Source organism: Balaenoptera borealis (genome assembly GCF_965194805.1).
Source record: "Balaenoptera borealis genome assembly, chromosome: 6".
NCBI classification, from domain to species: domain Eukaryota; kingdom Metazoa; phylum Chordata; class Mammalia; order Artiodactyla; family Balaenopteridae; genus Balaenoptera; species Balaenoptera borealis.
Genome location: NC_138863.1, coordinates 4,690,456 through 4,706,965, shown reverse-complemented (window position 1 = coordinate 4,706,965; position 16,510 = coordinate 4,690,456). Strand labels below are relative to the sequence as shown.

The following is a 16,510-nucleotide window of genomic DNA, read 5'->3' as shown; positions in this document are numbered from 1 at the left end:
TTCTGCTGGCTGAGCGGGCACCCGGCATCTGCACGGGAGGTGAGGACACCTTTGAGGCCCAGCTCTCCCCGGGAAGGTTGCCGGACTCACCAGTCATGGCAGCTTGACGAAGGGAGAGAAGTAAAGTGTCTGGTGTACGTCTTCTAATTTTTAAAGTTCTGCTTTGACATGGTTTCTAGTCATTGGGTGGGCATTTTTCTTTGACCTCCCACCCTGCCTTTTATTTACATTTTTTTGCCCTTTAAATGCCAACCGTCTTGATTAGAGAGGTGAGGTTGCTCCTACGTGCCCCTAAGTCAGGGATGGAAGCACGAGCTGGAGAGCCAAGTCCTGCCGACTCTCAGGCTGCCCCTTTGGGACTTTCTGTTGGTCATCAAACCCAGTTTATCTGGAGGGAGGAAAGAGGATGGAGCCATAGCTCCTAGCCTGCGGATAAAGGACCTCTGGAGATGCCAAGAGTCTTGAGTCCAGGTGTCCTCTGTATAGACAGAGGTGTATGTGTACTGACATTGTGATTGACAGGAAGCAAAGTCATTTTAGAATGTTGCTGAATCACTGTCATCCAAAAGGGAGTGCATATTTTTTAAAAATTGGGAACCACTGGCAGAGATTTATCTCTGCCAATTTGTTGTTACCTTTTCACCCAAGTTGAGTTTATCAGAAGACATAGTTCTACCACTAGTTAAAAGTAGAAGAGGGCTTCCCGGTGGCGCAGTGGTTGAGAATCTGCCTGCCAATGCAGGGGACACGGGTTCGAGCCCTGGTCTGGGAAGATCCCACATGCCGCGGAGCAACTAGGCCCGTGAGTCACAACTACTGAGCCTGCACGTCTGGAGCCTGTGCTCCGCAACAAGAGAGGCCGCGATGGTGAGAGGCCCGCGCACCGCGATGAAGAGTGGCCCCCGCTTGCCGCAACTAGAGAAAGCCCTCGCACAGAAACGAAGACCCAACACAGCCAAAAATAAAATAATAAATAAATAATAAATAAATTAAAATTTAAAACAAAAAGTAGAAGAGAAACATCACTGAATTTATATATCACTGGGGCCTTATTTGATGATTCTAGTAGAGTGTTACGTGGCCAGCAGTGGAGAAGTGTGTACGTGTGTGTGTGTGTGTGTGTACGTGTGTGTGTACATAGCAACATGTATAATGCCTTTAATGAAGGACTTATAAAATATCATCATTCCAGAAGTCGTTCTCAACTGTATTTCTACAACTTGCAGAAATACCTCCGTACTCTCTTAAGATTAATCATCTGTATTTTTTCTTCTCTGTCGTACATTTTTTTGAGAGCTGTGGCTATATCTTGCACCTTCAATTCCCATAGCACCTGTGTCCAGACACTGCACACAGGATACTATATGGTTAGTGGTTGATTATATATTGATCCCAGTTAAAATGTTCGGTTTATTGTTTAAGAAGATGTCATTTTGAGACCTTCTAAGCTGCTCCAGTGCAATCTCTAGGATACGTAATAAAAAAACCTGTCTTGATATCTGAAAAATTCAAAATCCATTCAGATGAAAGGTTCGGGTCTTTTAATTCTAGTAGTGTCTTCTGTTGAAATTCCTCTCTCCAACCCTCCTGTGTGTGAGAGAGCTACTGTATGTTTCGTAAACTGCTTCAAATTCTAGTTTTATGACAAAAGAGATGTGAAGAGAATATGTTCACAAATAGTGTCACCACCACCCCCTATGGCGGGGCCATCAGCTGTTGTTACAGAGTTTTTTTGGTAAGAAAGCCTTTCATCTGTTTGTCTTCGTTGGAGGTTCTTGGCCTTTGAGGATGGAGCTCATTGCACCCTTCTGTACCTCTTGGATGGGGCATTTAAACATTAAAAAGAGGGAGATGGACGATGCCATAGGAGCCATGCTGAATGGCTGGACTTCATAAAATTATTGAACTTTACCAAAAGTTACGGAAAGCTATTTCATTAACACATTTCATTCCATTTATACTATTTCTTGCCTTGAGTTCAGCACGTCCTCAGATTGTTCTTTTAATGACTGTGCTTCCTAAGAACAAAATCTGTATGAGTAGGAGGGGCAGAGTGGCTGGATTTGAAGCACACCCTCAAGACACCTGCTCTATTTCCAGCACTTCTTTTACTTTGCTCACTGAAAAAAAAAAAAAGAGAGTTGGGGGTCCACAGAACTAATGCAGAAGTTCACTAGAAAATCATTCAAATTACAGGTTCAACCGGAGTTGCCTTCACTCGTGTCCTTCATGCTGTTTGAGACTTTCTTTCCGTGCATCTGTGTACGTAGAGTGGTCTTGAGCCCACAGACCTTCTGCCCTTCTTGGTGTGTCGTCTGCTGTACTCATCGTGGCAGCTCTGGGATGGAGCTGATGCCAAGGGGACCTGTCCCAGAGCCCCAGTCACCCCACGGCCACCCTGCGCTGCTGCCGGCTGGGGCGGCGAGAGTCCCGAGCACGAGCTTTTCCTACCCCACTCCCCACCTGTTCTTCATCGTACCTCACACCTGGCACTTCTGGGAGGAAGCTGTAGACGCCACACTGATCACATTCAGTCGTTAACCCACTGAGACCAGACACACACCCTGCAGCCAGTTCTTCTCCCTGAAGGGAGCGATGCATTGCTGTCCTGATGCTTTTTTCTTGGCAGCTTACACGTCCTGCCCACTCTGGAAAACATCACTGTCTCCCCCAAAGAATTAGAGAAGTTTAAATAATACGGTTTTTTTTTAACCTAAATAATGCATGTACGGTACAGATTTATATGTTCCCTATCCGTTCATGAAAGTGATGGTTGAAAACCTTAAAACCATCAGGCCTTGAACTCAGTACTTCTGTGACATAAGTCAGTTTAGTATTTCTTTTTCTTGCAATTTATTTGGGGTTTTTATATACGAAATGGGCATTGGTGAGAATAGCACCTCATATCGTGTGTCCTAGTAAAACATACGTATTTTGGACCGTATTTTCTGGATGCACTAGTGATTACAAACTTGTTTTTCGTATATAACTATCACTGTTCATCCCCGTTTAAAAGATGCTAATTTTGTCTCCTGACAAAAGTCTTAAGGCCGTTCTTAAGTTCAGACCTTCCCGGAATAGGTAAGTCACCACAGATGAATCTCAGGAAGCCAGCTTAGCATGACTCTCCTCTTTAATTTTATTAAACCCTGTCACATTTATTTAAAAGGCGATTTTATGTGCTGATTAGAAGCTGAGATCTAAATTCAACATGAGCACAAACACTTTTTTCCCAGTGGATCAAAGCTCATTTTTTATTTAAATCTTTTTTTTTTAATTAATTAATTAATTTATTTATTTATTTATTTATTTATTTATTTATTTATGGCTGTGTTGGGTCTTCATTTCTGTGTGAGGGCTTTCTCTAGTTGCAGCGAGTGGGGGCCACTCTTCATCGCGGTGCGCGGGCCTCTCACTGTCGCGGCCTCTCTTGTTGCGGAGCACAGGCTCCAGACGCGCAGGCTCAGTAGTTGCGGCGCACGGGCCCAGCTGCTCCGCGGCATGTGGGATCTTCCCAGACCAGGGCTCGAACCCGTGTCCCGTGCATTGGCCGGCAGACTCCCAACCACTGCACCACCAGGGAAGCCCCAAAGCTCATTTTTTAATTGTTAAAAGCTAATCCTGGAAGTTAGCTGGAAACTTGTTCAAACATGGTACGTTTTTATTAAATATACTTTGTAATCCATTAAAGGGGAAAAATATTTTAAAGGTCAACAATTCTAAATGAAATATAAGGAGACAGCACAGTAACCCAAAGAACCAGCATTGGTATATTATTGCTTCTAAAGAATACTAGTTAGCAAACATACTCTGAAACCTACTTTCACAATCATAAATCAAATAGCACGTCTTTTCACACAACTGCCAGTTGGGGTAGGCATTCAAGTTGTTAAGAACTTCAATGACACACGTGACATGTAATACTGATGCCACACTAAGATTTCAAATTGTCTTTAGCTTGTAAAAGTGGATTTAGTGAGTAGAATAAATGATATATTGTGATGAGATAGTCCTCTCCGTATATATTCCAAGTTACAAAGTATTCCCTTCATTTGGCAATAGTACTCCTGGCATTTTATTCTAAGGAAACAATTAAAATAATTGGGAGGCAAAAACATATTCCTGCCCGAAGATGCTGATTATAGTATTTTTAATAGACTTTATTTTCTAGAAAAATGTAAGAGGTACAGAAAATTTGAGGAGATAGTACAGATATGCCACACAAACACACACACACACGTACAATTTTCCCTATTTACATCTTTTATTAGTATGGTATATTTCCTATAATTAATGAACCAATATTAATATATAAATATTAACTAAAGTCTGTACTTTATTCAGATTTCCTTAGTTTTTACCTAATGCCTCTCTCTGTCCCATCCTGATCCCATCCTCGATGCCTCATGACATGTAATCCTCACATCTCCTTAGGCTGCCCTTGGCTGGGACGCTTTCTCGGGCTTCCCTTGTCTTTGATGACTTTGACAATTTTGAGGAGTACTGGTCAGGCATATTGTAGCATGCCTCTCTGTTGGGATCTGTCTGATATTTTTCTCAGGATTAGTCTGGAGTTACAGGTTTGGTGGAGGAAGACCACAGAGATAAAGTGCTCTTTTCATCACATCATATTGAGGGTACACACCATCAACATGACTTGTGACTCTCAGTGCTGACCTTGATCACCTAGCTTGAGGTTGTGTTTGTCAGTTTCCTCCACTGTGGGCTTCTCCCTTCTGCATCCCCACTTCCGCACACTCCGCTTTGCGGGGAGGTCTCTGCACAGCCCTCAGTTAAGCAGTGGACAGTTATGCATCACCTCCTGTAGGTGGGGCACCTATGGAAACTGTTTGAAATTCTTTCTGCATGGAAGCTTTGCCTCTTCTCCCCATTTATTAATTTATTCAGTCATTTATATCAGCATGGACTCTTGGATATTTATTTTATACTTGAGGTCATAATCCAGTACTACTTTGTTTTCCTTCGTGCTCAAATTGTTCCAGCTTCAGCCATTGGGAGCTCTTTCAGTTAGCTCCCGTACCCTTTTGTCCTTATCCCCATCAAGGTGGGTTTTGTTTACCTGTTTGTCTTAGCCCTTCTTTACTTCCTAGAACTACAAGATGCTTCAGGCTCATCTTGCATTTTTCCTGTCTCAGTCCTAGAATTAGCCATTTCTCCAAAGGACCCCTGGTTCTGTTTATTGGAGAATGGTATAAGAAACCAAGATCTGGGGTCTAGGTGTGCTTGTTGCTACTGGGATGTCATTTCTTCTTGGTCTTCTCAGCAGACTTAGCAAAGAGAAGAAATACATGTGTGTATTCTAGCATGTATATACACATATATATAAATATTTCTATATGTAATTATCTGTATCTATATTAAGTGAAACAGATTGTAGTATCTTTAATAGCGTAAAATTGGAACTCACTAAATGTTTAACACTAAGGAATGGCTACAACTATGATATATTTTAACTCCACAATGCAACTGTTAAAAGGGATAGTTTTGAAAACTCTGGTAACTGTAACACCTTACATACAAAAGTAGTACAGGTCTGTCAGAGCTGTACTTATAAGTGTGATAATTACGTATGTATGTGGATAAGAACTTTAGAAGAAAAATGGAAGAGGTAGTTAGATTAGTCATGGTTTATTCTTAATATTATACTACTATGAAATTAATTTTGCTTCTGCAATAATATTCAAGTAATCTAACGTTCTTGCTGGAAGCTGAATAAAGTTAATGTATTTAAATTATTTTTAAATGAAAGAAATGAGACATTTGTTATTTTGTTGTGTCAGCACTGCAGTACTTTTCCAGGCCCTCCTTGGATAATAACGACATTGTTTAATCATTCACAATAACCAAGGAGCATGCTAAGAAGTTGTGAAGTTATAGTCAAGCAGTTTTAGGGGGAAGAAATCTGTTAGTGTTTAAAGGAATGTATTTCCATAATAGCAAGAAGAATCAAAAGTTTCGAATTCTTCTTTTGTTTTCCTACTCTGATCTTTGTACTTGATTGACTCAGTAAGTACCAAGGATCTTATGGCTTCCAGAATTTCTCAAGCCACAAATCAGAATGCTATTGAGAATTTCCGGTGAAGTCCTTCTTTAAATGCAATATGTTAAAAATGTTTTCTAGAAGATATTTTCACCAGTCTTCTCAGATTCAGATGGCCACAGGGGGAACGTGATGGACTGAATAACCCCAAAGGGTATCATTTCACTTGGTGGTTGTAGGAAGTCAACTACAAAGATGGCAGATCAAATGCAGTGTCTGCCATTGTTGAAGCTGGTGGTCCAGTGATCACAGCCCCTCAATTACAGCCCTTCCAGAGAGCACGAGGGGCAGTCATTAAATCATCATGCCTTTGATTAGTTGCTCTAACTGGTCATTGCCTTTGAAATGTGATAGCACAATTTGAAGTTTTATTAAAAAACTTTTTTCTAGAATTGCTGAGAAAGATGTTGTGTTTTAAAAAAAAAAAAAAAAAATCGAAAAAAGGCCTGCCATGTATTCTATTGGAGGAGACTGAGAAGAAGAAAAAGAAAAAGGAAGGAAAGAGGAAAAAAGAAAAGACGAATGTTTCCCATTATCACTCATTTCAGTCCCAGAAAGCCTAAGGTGGTCCCCGTGTGCCGGCCTTCCCCTCCCAGCACTGCCAGCCTTGGGCCTGCCTACCACTCCTCAGAGCAGCCGGCCCTCGGGGAGGGGGCACGAGAGGGGGACAGGTCGGGGGACCCTCCACCTCTCCCAGACGCCGCTCCTGCTTGCCTGGGTGAGCACAGATGCTCACAGATCCCACAGAAGATGATCTTCACACACATCGTCCAGCTTGAACAAACTGATTTAAACCTCACTTTTTCTGCTTACGTGAGAATTTGATTTACTTTTTGTTTCTATTTTGAATGCCACGTGTCCAGTCCTATACTACGGAAGGATTTAGGGTATACATTACCCTGTTCGCTAAGAAACCAGGCCTAAAAAAAAAAAGCAGTTCCTCGTGATGCTGGGGACCCAACAGTCACGAGTGGGCTCTGTTCTCACACCCTTATCACATCCCAAAAGAGAGTGAGGCCGAGAGGCCAGGGAGCCCCGATTTCAACATCCTAACAAGCCACCGCCCGCCCCTCAAAAGCCTCCCCTTCTCAAAATGAATAGCTACTCCCTGAAGACATGGAAAGAAGTTTCCATCATTTACTGATGGATTTCTCATCGCCATCTGAGAATGTGCCAAAGCTAAAATGGGGATATTCTACTTCAAGTCACTTTTTTATTTCAGTCCCTATTGAAAGTTATACTCTCGGTGTCAAACTGAAATACCCAATTAATTTTGGGTACTCTTGAACCCTTGCTCTGCAACTCAGTGTGTTTCTAGGCCGAAAGAGAAACTAACGCTCCACCTAATTGGAACTTCTGGTTTTATGGCGTATCCTGGAGTTTTTGTTTTGTTTTTATTTTCCATGTTTTCCAGGGTTAATGGTGTTTTCTGCGCGCGTCTACATTAGCCCACTGTTTGGAAGCCCTCGGCAGTTTTCAAATCGTAAGAGCTGTAAAGAAGCCCCCAATACAGAAATTGTATTGGCTGTTAAGAAAGCAGTTATGAGTTATTGGAAATGGAATTAAAATTGTCTAATTAAGGGTCGATTCCTTGTTTCGGAGTTCTGTTTGGTTTGGTATCTTGTCTTGTGTCCTGTGACTTCAAATTACGAAAAGAACACTCGTCTTGCTGGAAACGGGGAAGGATGAAGTTATTTTGCTTCCTGCACATTTGTCCTATTTTGCTTGGCCTCAGGTTTTGTTTAATCCTCTCAAAGACCCTTTTAATGGACGTTTCAACATGACTGCCTCTCTGTGTGGTAGCCTCTAGGAAGCGACCATTATGTCAAGCCCCTTCACAGCTAAAGTAGTGACTTCACATAGTGGAAGAATCTTCGGGGTTGCATCTTATGGGAAAAAAAAGAAAAAAAAAAACCCACTGCCTTTTTATAAAAGAACAGAACATTTACCCAGTCTTGTTGAGCACGTGAATGCTCAGATGGCCGGCACAAAAGAAATCTCCAATCTCTAACCTCACAATGAAACTGCACCGGCAAAAGATCACGGGACACCGGGCGCACTAAAGTGGAAGGGACACAAAACCACAGCAGAATCCGACCCTGCCTGCAGAGGTTCCTGGGGGACTGTCTTTATCCAGCATCCTGGTGCCACGGTCCGGCTGCAATGCTCCAGAGAGCCCATGCAGTCCCCCCCGCACAGTGGCATTTATACTGATGGCATCTCTACAAATAAATAAATACACATCCGACGTGGACAGGGAACAGTGCTATCAAACGAGGTTATCATTTGGCTCCTCCAAGAGGTACAAGTTTACACTCCCTGGTAGGAATGGAGAGGGTTATTTGTTTCGTGCTGAGACAAGACAGTCTTAGAAATGAGTGGCACACCCTCGTCAACCCAGCCCCTTCTTCTGCCTAGGTAAAAAGATCCTATTAGTTCTCGTAATTGATTCTGAGGGCTGCGGCATGCAGTTCGCCAGCCCTGCTCTGTTCACACCAGGGATGTAATTCATGCACACTTGAGCATCCAACATGGCTGACAAGGCTCGGACACACAGTTCCCGGCTGCATCATTTTTTAATCAGCTATCTGAGGAATATTTATCTAATCAACAAAGAGCGCTGTCAGAAGGAGACCAGAGGGGACATTAATACAAGTCTGTGGTCTCCTGGTACTATGATGGAGGAAGAGTTTAGGATAAAACCCTGCTCATTTGAGCATGCCAACAGACTGCAGAATATTTTTATTCCGCTTATAAAGAGCTAGTCAAAGGATTCTCATGTTGGAATTCCGCTCTGTGATTAGTTCTCAGACATTCATTTGCTGTAGTTAAAATTTTGTTTTTGTTGTTTAGAGAAACAAAATGAATTTTCCTTTAAAGTAGAATTTTAAATGCCTTATGATCATCACAGGAACTTATATGAAAAGCTGTAGCTTCCAGAAATAAAGAGGTGTGTAATAATTGGGAGTCGTTAACTCTAAATGATTCCAGCTACTCTTAGTAGAAAGCCATAATTTGCACATTTTCCCTTTCTCTCTGTTTCCTTTGAAAAGATGGTGACTGTCTGTTTGTAATTTCGAGGAGTTGAGTGTATGGTGCCATACCTCCTACGGTCATCCGAGCACAGAAATCATCATCTATAACTCCCAGACACCTTAGAGAAGTGTTCTGTGAATTAAACTTTCTGTCGGCTTTTCTTCTTTAGCTGTACGACTCAGGATGGGCAGCAGTTGGGACCTGGGTGAGCTGGGTCAGTCACAGCCACCCACCTGCCAATCTGGTAGCCCACTACACCAGAAAATTAATCAGTGCAGGATGTGGACATCAGGGCTGCGCTCAGGAGGGGACAGCGTCACGTGACATCCCCCAGTGCACACGCTCCTACACTGGTCACCGTTAGTACCAAAGTCACCTCTCTTTTCCTCTCTCTATAATTCAAAGATCGCCTTAAAAATTCGGTTTTAATAATACCTTCAGTGTTCATACGCAAGAGGGCTCTTTATTAATTTTAAGGGGAAGTGACAATACCATTGTTATTATAGGGCTGTAAACTTTTTATTTTCTTATCATGTGGGGCATGAGTCTCTGTACTGTCTTAACTTGCCTTTTGCGAAATTTTAATCCTAAGAAAATGTCTTCCAACCAACCTAATGACGAGTTTCACCTCCTCCTCTGTTTCTTTTTTTTTTAAACATCTTTATTGGAGTATAATTGCTTTACAATGGTGTGTTAGTTTCTGCTTTATAACAAAGTGAATCAATTATACATATACATATGTTCCCATATCTCTTCCCTCTTGCATCTCGCTCCCTCCCACCCTCCCTATCCCACCCCTCTAGGTGGTCACAGAGCACCGAGCTGATCTCCCTGTGCTATGCGGCTGCTTCCCACTAGCTATCCATTTCACATTTGGTAGTGTACATATGTCCATGCCACTCCCTCACCCTGTCACATCTCACCCCTCCCCCTTCCCGTATCCCCAAGTCCACTCTCTAGTAGGTCTGTATCTTTATTCCCGTCTTGGCACTAGGTTCTTCATGACCTTCTTTTTTTTTTCCTTAGATTCCATATATACGTGTTAGCATACTGTATTTGTTTTTCTCTTTCTGACTTACTTCACTCTGTATGACAGACTCTAACTCCATCCACCTCGCTACAAATACCTCCATTTCATTTCTTTTTATGGCTGAGTAATATTCCATTGTATATGTGCCACATCTTTTTTATCCATTCATCTGATGATGGACACTTAGGTTGCTTCCATGTCCTGACTATTGTAAATAGAGCTGCAATGAACATTTTGGTACATGACTCTTTTTGAATTATGGTTTTCTCAGGGTATATGCCCAGTAGTGGGATTGCTGGGTCGTATGGTAGTTCTATTTGTAGTTTTTTAAGGAAACTCCATACTGTTCTCCATAGTGGTTGTATCAACTTACATTCCCACCAAAAGTGCAAGAGGGTTCCCTTTTGTCCACACCCTCTCCAGCATTTATTGTTTATAGATTTTTTGATGATGGCCATTCTGACCGGTGTGAGATGATATCTCATTGTAGTTTTGATTTGCATTTCTCTAATGATTAATGATGTTGAGCATTCTTTCATGTGTCTGTTGGCAATCTGTATATCTTCTTTGGAGAAATGTCTATTTAGGTCTTCTGCCCATTTTTGGATTGGGTTGTTTGTTTTTTTGTTATTGAGCTGCATGAGCTGCTTGTAAATCTTAGAGATTAATCCATTGTCAGTTGCTTCATTTGCAAATATTTTCTGCCATTCTGATGGTTGTCTTTTGGTCTTGTTTATGGTTTCCTTTGCTGTGCAAAAGCTTTGAAGTTTCATTAGGTCCCATTTGTTTATTTGTGTTTTTATTTCCATTTCTCTAGGAGCTGGGTCAAAAAGGATCTTGCTGTGATTTATGTCATAGAGTGTTCTGCCTATGTTTTCCTCTAAGAGTTTGATAGTGTCTGGCCTTACACTTAGGTCTTTAATCCATTTTGAGTTTATTTTTGTGTATGGTGTCAGGGAGTGTTCTAATTTCATACTTTTACATGTACCTGTCCAGTTTTCCTCTCCTCTGTTTTTAATTCTCAACCATCAGCTGTGTGTCCCGTGTACCGCCTCTTGCTGTGATATTCATGTAGTAGTCTGGTGTTTAACACGGTTCATGTTTTGGCGCCATTATGGGGAGAATGCTATGCTGTCCTGCTAAAGGCTCCCTTTCTTGGATCTGCTGACGTTCCTGCCAACCCAGACTGGGGTTCAGAAAGTTCCATTTAATTTGCAGGCTGCGGGGAGAAGTGGCCCATCTCACCATCTGCATTGGGGATGACAGTTAGTTTGCACTAGATCTGAGATTACGTGCTGTGGGGTTCTGTGTCCATTGAGAGGTGTCTGCATGTTCTCAAGCACCGGACAAGATGCTGAGACATGATGCCATTTAACTAGTTATATAAGGCATTGTGGCAACTTGCTCACAGAAGAGACTGTTGTTTATCCAGTCAGCAGAACAGCAGAATGGAAAACACTGATGGAATGCTCACAATCTGCTGCCTTTTTGTCCAAAACCAGGGGAGATTCTTGTATTAAAGTAATAGTTTCATGAGAAATAACATGAGTGAGAAAAGCACAGTAAGTTAATCTTTGTTTAAAAGAAAGAAACTATATTCCTGAAATATTTTTTAAAACTAAATTTTTTAATTAAAATAAAAATTATCCAGAAAATTTAGTCATTTGAGCTAGTCCACACGAAGTCCTCAAGAATCACCATCTAGATTACCACAGTTTATTTATCCATTCACCTGCTGAAGGACGTCTTGGTTGCTTCCAAGTTTGGGCAGTATTATACAGCACCTAAAAGAAATGAGCTATCAAGCCATTACAGAGACACGGAGGAAAGTTAAATGCATATGACTAAGCAAAGGAAACCAATCTGAAAAGGCTGCATGCATACTGTATGATTCCAACCATATGACATTCTGGAAAAGGCAAAACTAATGAAAAGATCAGTGGTTGCCAGACCACAGAAGATCTTTAGGGCAGTGAAACTCCTTCTGTATGATACTATAATGGTAGATACATGTCACTATATATTTGTTCAAATCCATAGAAAGTATAACACCAACAGCGAACCCTCATGTAAACTATGGACTTTGGGAAATAAGGATGCATCAGTGTAGGTTCATTTATTCTAAGAAATGTACCACTCTGGTGTGGGATGTTGATATTGGGGGAGGTTGTGTGGGGTGAGTGAGGGGTGGACAGCCGGTATATGGCAACTCTCAGTATTTTTCATCCAATTTTGCTGTGAACCTGAAACTTCTCTAAAGAATGAAGTTTATTTTTAAAAAAAGAATCACCGTCTATTCCAAAGGCCTGCGGTCAGGGGGTGCTGCCAGCACGACGGCCATGGTGTGTGCTGGTCAGTGGAGCTAGGCCTCCAGCCCGCGGCAGCAGGTTGGATAATTCCTGGGTCCGTTTGGTGCCGTGTCTTCGTTTCCTTTAGCGGTGAATCCAGGCAGCAGCATTGCGCATAACCAGAGATTTTATTGATGATAATATGATTGTATTTTCCCGTTGAGAAGCTTCTAAACAAGTGGACTTAGAGCAATCAATGCCCCAGGAGACAAATGCACGTCTCAGGACCTTGGTATCAGCCAGAAAAAGTCCATTTGTTTAAGAGGAAGAAAAAGGCATGACATTTTACACATTAAAATTGATTATTTCATCAATAGGTTAATAGAAAACCAGGCTGCAAGTTCACTTCCTGCTTATATATCCATATGGTAATGGGAGACTGGGGTATGAAAAATGCAAGGCGGAAAGCAGGCAGGAAAGAGGTTTTCTGCACCAGAGCTCCCCTCCCTTGCACAGAGGTGCCCAGCCCAGATTCTGCCTATTTATATGTAAATGCTTTAGAAAGAGGTAAGTTTTTCCACTGAGGAGTGCAGCCTCTGTGGCTACGACTTTCTGGAACTTGAGAAACGTGGGCCAAGACACCAGAGCTCGGGCTATTGAAATAATTAAACACACACTTAATTCTGTGAATGTCTCAGTTATAGGAGGAACCCGGTAAATATCCACTGAACATTTCCAAAGTAAACACTCGAAAACTGTGACCGGTTTCCTTTGTCTCAAATGACATTTGTAATAGTGGGTGTACCTGAAGCTCCCCTTGCCATGTGTGGTGTTACCTGGGACGATACCTTATAGATAAGATACCTTAAGGATGTAGAGATAAGGGAAATTTCTCCACTGATGGAAAACTAAATTTAGATGCATATGCTGTAGAAGGGTCTCAGTCACCAACCTTACTAGGTTAGAGATGACATTTCTTTTTTTGTTTTTTTTAAATTTATTTTATTGAAATATAGTTGACTTACAATGTTGTGTTAATTTCTGCTGTACAGCAAAGTGATTCAGTTACACATATATATACATTCTTTTTCATATTCTTTTCCATTATGGTTTATCACAGGTTATTGAATATAGTTCCCTGTGCTATACAGTAGGACCTTGTTGTTTATCTGTGCTATATATAATAGTTTGCATCTGCTAACCCCAAATTCCCAAGACATTTTTTAGTAAATTATTTTGGTTTTCAAGCCACAAGGTCATTGTTAGTTGTTTAGTTATAGCTTCACTTTTTCTCATTTCGAATCAGGTGACAGCTAACTCACAACTAGTTTGTACTCTCATTAACATAAACTTTGCCTCCTGATTATACAGTACCGTTTCAGAATTGCGTTGGTTCCCTTCAGTGTTCCTATTTCTCACATGTATCTTATATTGTCACGCCAAAGCAATCCAGTGTGCACCAAAGTGCTTGAGATTCGCTTCAGCAGCAGAACTCCTTGAGAAGACCTGGTCCTCACCCCGGTCATTCTGTGGCCCCCAGAACTTGGTACCCCCCAGGGCCTCCACCGTACTAGTTGAGGTTGAGTCCTTTGACCTTAATGCTACCAAAGGCAAGAATAGCCAATCTGTCCTAAGCCAGGAATGCTTTGGGGTGAGAGAGCTGGCCACTGGCCAGGGCATGCCTCGTTTTCTGGTCAGTCTGTGACCGAGTGGGTCAGCCTAGCTTTCTGCGGTGAGCTTCAGACACAGCTGCGGAAATGCACACACCTGCCTCACCAGGTGAGCGCTTCTTACCTGCATTAAACAAATGGTTATCCAATGAAAGCCGCGTGCAAGGTTTGACGAGTTTCTCTTCCCGGCTGTGGAAGTCAGAAGAGACAGATGGTCCAATTACGCCCCTTCTTCAGGAGCGTGGGTGACTGTGGCTGTCACCGACCACGCCATCCATCCAGCCCTTGGATCTGTGGCTGGATCTTTCGCCACATTAGCCTGAAGACTTGCTCCTCAAAACCCTGTTTAACTCTTTGCTTTTTACCGTATGTCTCCTCTGAAGGGCTGGCAGGAGTCAGCCTCTTAGCCACAGGTGTCTGCATTCCTGAGTCGGGGGTTGGGAGGGTGGAGGCGGTGAGGAGGTGAGGATGGGTCTGTGAAGAAGAGTGTCCGCGGAGGTGGGAAGGGGGCATCTCACCCCCGTTAGTCACAGCACGCAGTGTGAGCCGTGGGCATGTCATGCCCGTGTTAAACTTGTCGCGCGCTTCACTTCTGAACCCAGGGCTGCTCTGTGGGTAACCTGGTGTCTGTCTTTTTCTCTCGGATGCTTTCTTCAGTGAGCTGAGAGCTTCAGGAGGCCCGTGCCCTTTGGCTTCCTCCATTCAGAGCCTCCAGCCTCCTCGCCATAGGAAGGAGAATGGACCACCCTTCAGCCACAGCAAGATGGTAGTCGAGTTTTGCTAGCGTAGGTTCCTATCCAGATCAAACTACGTCTGGGGAGAAAATACTTCATTTTTTAACAGCTCTGGGCGTTGCACACCTGCCATCTGTAGCATACACAGGAACGGCTAATCACCAGAGTCCCTTTTGATTTGACATGCTCCCAGTGTTTTGCCAAATCAGAGGGCTTATGGCGACCGGCCTCGTAGCTCCTTCAAAAGATGCTCCCAGCCCCCAGGGAAAAGACCAGCTTTGTGCACTGTCTTGAGTAGCCACGTGTGGAACCCAGCAGGGCAAAAGGGGTGCATGGGCTTCCTTGCCTGGGCGTTTGTTGGATTCTGTGCAAAGCTAAGGATGCTTTTTTGGCCTTCCTCTGCCCTTCCTGAGTTTCTCTGCGCTTTGGGGTGGTGAGGCCCGGCCGGGAGGCCGGAGGTGATGTCACGTGCTACTTGGACATTTCTTTTCTCCCCTTTTCATCTGTTTCTTTTCCTTTTTGTTTTCTCTCTTGTTCCCCCCCTCCCCTCTCTGCTCTCGGGATGCAGCCAAACGCAAAGCATGGAAACTAAACCGTGTTGGTAGCCTGCGAAATATCCACAACAGCAGCACCAACACCGAAGGTAACGCCGCCCCTCAGCCCCTTCCCCCTCCACGCCGGGTCCTCCCAGCCTTCCTGCCTCCCTGCCTCTCCAGCGCAGAACTGGAAATGCGATTCGCCCAAAGCCGCATGCACCCTGATTGTGTTTGCACAGTCATTCCCGTGGTCTTTCCATCTTTTTGTTTGTGTGTTTTATTTTCCCATTCATGTTCCTTTCAGCTTACTTAAATTTTGACCTTTCCCTTGCAGTCGTAGAGTAGTGATGTTTAAATTACTTCACAAACCTATTTTCTCCTCTTTTTTCTTTTCCTTTATACATGTGGGCACTCAATGTAATATTTCCCAAGTTATTACAGTTTTTAAAAGTGTTAGTATCAGGTGTAATGATCTGTAGCCAAATACAATAGTGTGCCGTGACATTTAAGTAACAGTCTTAATTTGTTTTGTGGAAACATTCTCCATAATGCTCTCTGCAGCTCTAATACAGAGGCAGCCAGGCCCGGGTCATTTGCATGGCCTGCTATTGCTTGTAAATTCAGTATATTGTTGTGTTTCTAAAGGTCGTCTGGTGCCAAAGTTCACAAATTGACTTGCGTTGCTTTTTTCACCGAAGACAGCCGTCATTGCTTTTGTATAATAACAGATTGAATTTTTCCCCCCCGACTTCATTTGAAACAACACAATTATAAATTGCCCTTTTTTTTTATGATTACAAATGTCAAGGGTCAGAATTATTTTGATGCCAGGCAAAGGAAAACCACCCCCATCAGCCCAAGCCCTTGTAAGGGAGGCTGGCGTACAATACGTGTGATGCAAAATAGGTCACAATCCAGTGATCTCGGGATAATAGGGGGACATTTTTTTTCACTTAAGTGCAAGCCAAATGGGTCAAGTAATCGCAAGCTCGTGCCCTAACACTAATTGACTTATTTGGGGATGATTATAACTGTAATATTTTTCTTAATGTCACTGTTTTCTGGGCTGTTGGTTTTAGCGATTGCCAAGCAGTGGCATTAAATCTCTTGTAAATTTTAAATTGCACACTATTTCTGTAAACAAGTCCCCCTCTT

At 42.7% G+C, this 16,510-nt stretch overlaps 1 protein-coding gene across 13 annotated transcripts in view; it reads left to right on the top strand.

Moving 5' to 3' along the window:
* Positions 1-16,510, top strand: part of AGAP1 (ArfGAP with GTPase domain, ankyrin repeat and PH domain 1) — a 551,343-nt gene that overhangs the window by 444,258 nt on the left and 90,575 nt on the right. For 7 of the 13 annotated variants that reach the window (XM_082395527.1, XM_082395537.1, XM_082395535.1 and 4 more), the window contains one exon: positions 15,388-15,462. The exons of the other annotated variants lie outside the window; for them this stretch is intronic. In XM_082395527.1, the coding sequence (XP_082251653.1) occupies positions 15,388-15,462 (75 nt within the window). The remainder of the gene's footprint in view (positions 1-15,387; positions 15,463-16,510) is intronic. 13 annotated transcript variants of the gene reach the window in all.